This window comes from Phragmites australis, chromosome 9 (genome assembly GCF_958298935.1).
Source record: "Phragmites australis chromosome 9, lpPhrAust1.1, whole genome shotgun sequence".
Lineage (NCBI taxonomy): Eukaryota > Viridiplantae > Streptophyta > Magnoliopsida > Poales > Poaceae > Phragmites > Phragmites australis.
In genome coordinates this window covers 7,347,476-7,355,102 of record NC_084929.1, presented here as the reverse complement: position 1 = coordinate 7,355,102, position 7,627 = coordinate 7,347,476, and the positions used below count along the sequence as shown (strand labels likewise).

The 7,627-nt window shown below is 43.9% G+C and overlaps 1 protein-coding gene across 1 annotated transcript; it reads left to right on the top strand.

Annotated features, from left to right (window-relative positions):
* Positions 1–6,322: 6,322 nt before the first annotated feature.
* On the top strand, positions 6,323–6,906 carry LOC133927968 (uncharacterized). Its single transcript, XM_062374281.1, has 2 exons — positions 6,323–6,487; positions 6,589–6,906. The coding sequence occupies exons 1-2, from the start codon at positions 6,323–6,325 to the stop codon at positions 6,904–6,906; spliced, it is 483 nt and encodes a 160-aa protein (XP_062230265.1).
* Positions 6,907–7,627: the final 721 nt, after the last annotated feature.

Here is a 7,627-nt window from a genome sequence, read left to right as displayed (position 1 = left end):
AAATATGTACTTCAAGCTCTAATGATCGGTGTATATCTCATACTGATTACTGATAAGGTAATGCGTCCATATCTTCATAGTGTGCACCACGGCTGTTCGTTCCATGTCATGGGTTAGGTAGTTCTTCACATGGTTCCTTAGCTATCTAGAGGCATATGCAACGACTTTGCCTTCTTGCATCAAAACACACCCAAGTCCTTGGCGAGAGGCATCGCAATAAATATCAAAGTTCTTTCGAATATCTAGTAGCAGTAGCACTGGGGTTGTGGTCAATTTTTCTTTAGTTCCTTGAAGCTTGCCTCACAGGCATCAATCCTTTCATAGTTCTTTTTTTAAAAGCTTTGTAAGTGGTTTAGTGACTTTAGAGAATCCTTGTTTAAAGTGGCAATAATATCTGACTAAGCTGAGGAAACTATGAACTTCTATAACACTCTTATGTGGCTTCTAGTTTAGTACATCTTTTAGCTTACTTAGGTCCATTGTGACTCCTCTGACAGACAAGATGTGTCCTAGGAACGGTACTTCCTTTATCCAGAATTCACACTTACTGAACTTAGCATACAACTGATGCTCTCTAAGTTTTCCCAATATCATTTTTAAGTGAACCACATGTTGTTCGTCCTTGGAGTAAATGAGGATGTCATCAATGAATACCACCACAAACTTATACAAATACTCTGTGAATACTTTATTCATGAGGTACATGAAATAAGTTACGGCGTTAGTCAGTCCAAAGGACATGATCATAAATTCGTATAGGCCATACTAGGCGACAAAGGTTGTTTTGGGTATATCTAATGTTCAAATCTTCAGCTAGTGATATCATGATCTTAGGTCTATCTTCAAGAAAACACATGCTCCCATGAGTTGATCAAACAAATCTTCAATCTTAACTAGAGTGTATTTGTTCTTGATGGTGACCTCATTGAGTGCTTTATAGTTGAAGTACAATTTTCCTTGTTGAGCTGATCAAACAGATTTTCCTCGTTGTAGTTGAAGCACAGTTTTTCAGGAGTGACTTGGGGATTGTTGTTTCCAGCTGGGGTGGGATTGTTGTTGTTTGGCATAGTGGCTGATAAGAAGGAAGAGGAGTGGGTGCCTAGGGTGTGTTTGAACTTGGAGCATTGTACTATTGACCTTTTTGTGGTAAGATGTGAGGGGAGAGCTGCTTTGCAGGTATTGTCCTTGTGCGGCCATCTTCCTCTTGTGGGCGTCTTCTAGCACACGACGCTTGTCTTCCGGATCCAAGGCCTTGTTGACTAGGAGCTAAAAATCTGGAAAGTCATGAGTGCTTAGTTGCATTTGCATTTTGTAGATGAGTCCATCCAAAAAGCGCTCTTGCTTCTTCTCGTCAATATCCATGTCTTCTAGGGTGTACCGCGAGAGCTAGGTGCACTTGTTTATGTAGTCATTGATCGACATAGCCCCCTGATTCAAGCTACAAAACTTCTTCATCACGTCAATAGCTCCTCCAGGCACATGATGATGGTGAAGGCTTCCTTGAACTCCTCCAAGGTGATAGTCTCATGGTCTTCATGGGCGTTGCAATAGGTGTCCCACCAATCTAATGCAAGGCCAGTAAGCTGGTGTGTGGTGTATTGAACTCTCTCCCAATTGTTGCATTGAGCGATCAACAACTTATTCTCTACAGTATTCAACCACTCTGCAAGCAACTTCGTAGTATGAGAGAATGTTGAGGGCTTTGTCCTCATGAATTCTCCTAACTGGAATTGTCCTTGAGGACGTTGGGGCTGAGATGGAGAGGCGTGTTGCATGTTGGACATTGTCTGAGATAGGCCTTGGAGAATTTGAGTCTACATAACCATGAGTTACTCCGTGTTCATCAGGGGTGGAGATGACAGTGGAGGTGGAGCACATTTGTTGTTGTTATTTCCAGCAATGTTCCTAGTGTTCACCATCTGGTTTTTGGGGTCATAGGTTAGGCATGAGTTAAGCATTGACTTGGGAGGGACTAGGTTGGTGAAAGATGGTTTACTAAAACTTCTCTTATTCGCTTTATTTCCTAAATTCTAAGATGCGGATGAAAATAGACAAGGTGGCCAAGAGTAGTTCTGCAACTCATATCTGACACTCACAAACATAAAGATCCATAAAAACCAATAACACCCAAATTACCTCAAGCGACACTAATGATCGATACTATCAAATGGGACAACTAAATTCCTATTTCCATTACAAGGTGGGTTTGTTGATTCATCCTCTGAGTCACTATCAAGTCCGTTGGATCCAGAGGCTGAAAGGGGCTTAGAGCATGATCTCTAGCTTGGAGGGAAGGGTGATGGCATCACTATATCATTGAGTCGGCATTGAAGGTCCTTGTTTTCTGCTTCGGTGCCTTCCAAACGTTGATGGGCCTTTGTTAGTCCCAATATGACATGGTCAACAAGACTGTCCAAGGTCATCGTGAGTTTCACCTGTAGATGAAGTCTCTCATTCTTGTCATCATCAAAATGGTTGACTTTTGTGTCTAGGAAGCCATGGCGGCGTGAAGGTATGTAGCGGTACAGTGAGTCTTGAAGCTATGATTCATAATCCAGGCACACACAACAGAGAGCTTTGCATGCATCATCTTGCATGCCTTCTTCAAAGCTGACCCTTCTTGTCTTGGTCTCATAGGTGTGGCTACTCTGAATTCTCCATTGTGGGTGCAAGTTCCATAGATGAAGATAATGATGGTACATTCTTCTTCGTTTACCCTTTTGGTTCCTTCGTGCATTGACTTTTCTTGATGTCCCATGCCCTAGAGTATAGCCCAAAGCATCCGCGGAAGGATTTCGTTGCCCAACCCATTTGAGTAATGCACTTCATGAACATCCATCACCATCTATATGTTAAAGGAAGGAAAGTTAGCGAGAGAATAGGGATGAGGAGTCTTCAACGCACGTCTTCTAAGTTTCCAACTTTTAGTTACTTAGGGGTGACCGGACTATCTAGGGTGGCATTCTAGGTCAATATGGCTCCGATACCATCTCTATCGACACTGAACCAAGAATTAATCCAATCTCTGCTATGTGTAGAGCAAGGAATCAATCTTAACACATAGTGATTTTATTGATGATAACAAAAAATGTCCATAACTTATTTGAATAAAATCATCTTACAAATGAGACCCTCCAGAATCAAGAAGCAAATAAAATTGCAGCGAATCTAATCGTAATCTTCAATATTCACTAGGCAACTCCATAATAAATCGATGGAGAACACCTCCCTAGAATTCCCCAACTAAGTATGGTTTGGGTATAGCATATGTGAGTACATGTCGTACTCCGTAAGTTGTGTGAAAAATGCATATGAAGGTATTTTCGAATATTTAACTATACAGTATATATGTATCAAGAGTGCATCATATATGGACAATAATACATTGTACGCCTGCTTAACAACTCCGGATATTACAGACTCAAATCTACAGGACTCAATACTCCTGGGGATGATGGAGACATATACTAGGAAGGTCTCGATCGGGTTATCCGACTCGAGTATGACAAGTATCTAGGTTGATTCGGCTGCTTTGCCATGGTTGACAAGATGAAGGATTCCCTATCGACTACAGGTGGGACTAAGGCAGCACCAGGACCCCTTTATAAGGCGAGGACCCTAATCCCCAAAGGGGAAGAAGGAAGACACAACTCAATGCAAGCAACTCCAAGACCCTAGCAATCAGAGATAATCGACGATTTCAACCCTAGATTAGAGTAGATCTAATCTGCTCCATTGTAATAGGTCTATCCACATTCCTTGTACTTGAGATAATCCATATACAATATCATCCACACATGATGTAGGGTATTACTCCAACTGGGGACCTAAACCTATCTACATTGCATGTCTTGTTTCTTGCTTGATCCCTAATCTCGAAGGCACCCCTGTTTAATTACGGATACATTGTTGGGCACTAATCTTCAATAGTTGCCACACTAGGTAGGGGACTTATTTTGTTTTTCAGGATCAATCATGTCTCAAGTGCTCAAATTTTCCGACATCAGCTTCTATGATTACTTCGAGTCGGTGGAAGTCATCTTCACATCGTCTCCTGCCGGCTCTAAGATCACCTTCAGAACTATGACATACTGCTAGGAAGATCAAGGTGGACTGATCCACACTGGCATCCTCGAGTCCACCCTATTGGACACATACTGCAAGGTGGGATACCTCGATTGGGATCCCAAGGAGCCTAACATTCTTCAGTTCATGGACATCAACAGTGACAGTGAAAATCACAAAAGTGGCAATGATGGCTCCATTGATGGCTAGAGCAGCCAAACAAATCAATTCGTGTTCATGGCTAGAGCAGACAACACACCTGCTGAGTAGGACATGAACGATCTGGATGTTGTGGAAAATAATGGTGTAGGAATCTTGGAATATCTAGTAGCGGCAGTTGTTGCCCAAGGTACTGGCGTTGTAGGAGGGTTACCGCTAGGGAAGTCCACGGCTGGAACCTTACATGCCCGTGATACCACTCATCATCGACGGAATACGGATAATATGCTAAACCCTGATATTTGGCAACGGCTTGTCGTGGGGACCCCTCTCGGTCAGGTGATGCCTCCACCAACAACAGCTCCAAGATGGAGGAACGAACTCCCTCTAAACAGCAGTCATGATGCAACATCGGCTCAACTGCAGTCAAGCATTGGGAGCAGTATCTTCAATAATTTGGAAGCCAACGTCTAGGGTGCTCATTTGATTCTAAGATCCTTTCCTAAATTTGATCCAATGAATCCTTTAACCCCAATGGTCAATCAGTTAAAGACTTTGCTCGATGCAGGTGCAAACTCTATGCACCCTAGCCAGCAAGGTGCAGGTTTGAGGAGCCACGAACGTAGACACCCCAAGATTGAGGGATCGCAAACAGGAAGCTTAGGTGGTCGAGCTTGGGCATAACCCTGTAGGTCAAACTGTAGCTACTCCATCCATGGGTGCATGAATCAGGAAGACATGAGGAACATAATCCCTCATGATAGACGTGACTTACGGGAAGTGATTGACAACTGCCATGAGGAACGTCGTGAAGATGATTGTCATTATAAGGAACACATATCTCCATGGCGAAACGGTCAATGTGACTCCCTTGTTAGAAAGAACAAGTGTGGCAATCCTCCCCCATCTCCTCCTAAAAACTTTGACGGAGGCCGTGAAGCCTTTGCACTTGAGCTTTGGTTGATACGATGGCCCAAGAAGTTCAAAGTAGATCCGAGCCAGAAATACAACAGGAAGATCAACCCCAACAAGTGGTTACATATTTATATCACTATTATTCGAGAAGCTGGTGCCGACAACAAGGTAATGGCCAATTACCTACTAACTGCTCTCGATGGACTGACAAGGTCTTGGTTGCTAAACCTACCCTCTAACTCCATCCGATCAAGGGCTGAGTTGAAGGCTCAGTTCATCACCAATTTCCAGGGTACGTTCGAATGCCAGGGAATGGAAGATGATCTCCATCAGCTGAACCAAGCAAGGATGAATCTCTTTGGGATTTCATTCGGAGGTTCAGCGATAGGTGTAATTTGATCCCAGACATCTCTGATAGGTCGATCATTATTGCCTTTAAGAGAGGCATCAAGGGCAGGGAACTAGTAGGGAAGCTGGCTACCCGAAAGATCCAGACAGTCAAAGAACTCTTCAAGCTGGCTGATAAGTTTGCAAAGAGTGCTGAAGCTAGGAACATGCCAAAAACCCTTAGTCTAACAAAGACAAACCTTAGTCTTCAAAGAATGAGGGGAAGAAGAATAAATTTGGTGACAAGCGTAAGGGTCCAAACACGACTGAAGCCGTGGTTAAGAGGAGCAAGACACACAACACCAGAGACAACAAGGGCTAGAGCCATGGTGGTGGGAAGTGGTGTCCCATTCATCAGTCCAACAAGCACAACTTTGATGAGTGTCAAGTTATCAACAAGAAGCTTGAAGAGAAGCTCAAGGCCGTTATCGTTGATAATCATTGCAAACATGCCAAGCCAGGCACTAATGAGGACGAGCTTGATTTATGTGGGGCTGATCAGAACTTGGCACACATCTTTGGAGGATCTGTTACATAGGAATCCAAGAGACAGTACAAGGCAGTCGCAAGGGAGGTTAACCTGGCCTCGACTGCGTCTCCCCAACACCTCAAGTGGTCAGAAGTTCTGATTACCTTCGATCAAGTTGACCACCCAGCCACGGTTCCACATCCAGGTCGTTACCCAGTCATGGTCTAGCCTACTATCCTCAATCTCAAGGTTTGTCAGGCCCTGGTCGATGGGGGTAGTTCACTCAACCTTATCTTTGCTAATATGTTAGACAAGATGGGAACCCCCATGTTAGAGCTCAAGGCAGGGGTTGAGCCTTTTCATGGTATTACCCTAAAATCATTGACCATGCCTCTTGGTCAGATCGGGTTACCTATTACTTTCGATGTTCCTGACAACTTCCATACACATAGGCTAACCTTCGATGTTGCAGACTTCGAGACAACATACAATGTAATCCGAGGCCACCCAATGCTGGGCAAGTTCATGGCCATGCACATTATGCGTACCAAGCGCTCAAAATTCTAGGTCCTAAAGGGTTCATAATTATCAAGGGAGATCAACGTGCAGCATTCAAGTGCGACAAGCAGAGCCTGGAGATTATGGAGCACTTCTGCCAAATGATGACTACCACAAAAGACATGGAGTCTAAGCATCAAAAGTGTCAAGCCACTGGCAAGATCAAGGACAGTGCCAACAATTCCAAGCTCTTGAGTCTTACTGATACTTCCAAGTCTGATGACACCACCAAAGGTGAGGCCGACGAGGGCGCTAAGGATAAGAAGGCTGGTGGTGGTACCAAGACAGTGACCCTTGACCCATCTGAGTTGACTAAGAGTATCAGGATTGGGGTTGACCTTGACCCCAAATAGGAACTCGAGCTTATCACTTTTCTTCGGGTGAACCAAGATATGTTTGTGTGGCAGCTGTCTGATATGCTCAGGGTCCCTAGGGAGGTGATCGAGCATCGACTAGTTGTGGAACCTGGATTCAAACCTATCATGTAGAAGCAGCGAAGATTCACAAAGGATGGAAAGCAAGCCATCCAGGAGGAGGTCAACGAACTCTTTAAGTCGGGCTTCATTCGAGAGGTTCGTCATCCTACATGGCTCGTGAATCCTGTCTTCATGAAGAAAGCCAACGGCAAGTGGAGAATGTGCATCGACTTTACCGACCTCAAGAAAGTGTTGATAGCAAAAAAAATAGCACAGCCAGATTTTTTGTACATCGAATAGTACGGTGATCAATGCCGTGTCATCGCCGGACTATCCAGTGCTTATAGTTCAAATTTGGTGCAGTAAAACCTGCTCTCTATAAAATAGTCCGGTGGAGATTCTGGGGTATCACCAGATTATCTGGTGTGTAGAAGGTAAATTTGCGCCAAAAACTTGCTCTATGAAGAAATGGTCCAGTGGAGATTCCGGGGTATCACCGAACTATCCGGTGAGAAGAAGAAAGTTTTTAGCCGAAAAATGTTCTCTGAAAATAGTCCGGTGAGGTCTTTTGATGATCGCCGGATCATCCGGTGCGTTCAAAAGGAAAACTTTGTAAGAAATTTGCTCTATGCAAATATTGGTCTAGTGACATGCTCTG

What these genes read in the sequence shown, in the direction of transcription:
- LOC133927968 (XM_062374281.1), top strand. Translation starts at nt 6,323, where the DNA reads ATGTTAGAGCTCAAGGCAGGGGTTGAGCCTTTTCATGGTATTACCCTA. An exon ending in ACTTCGAGACAACATACAAT is followed by an intron (nt 6,488 to 6,588) that starts GTAATCCGAGGC and finishes ATAATTATCAAG; the next exon opens with GGAGATCAACGTGCAGCATT.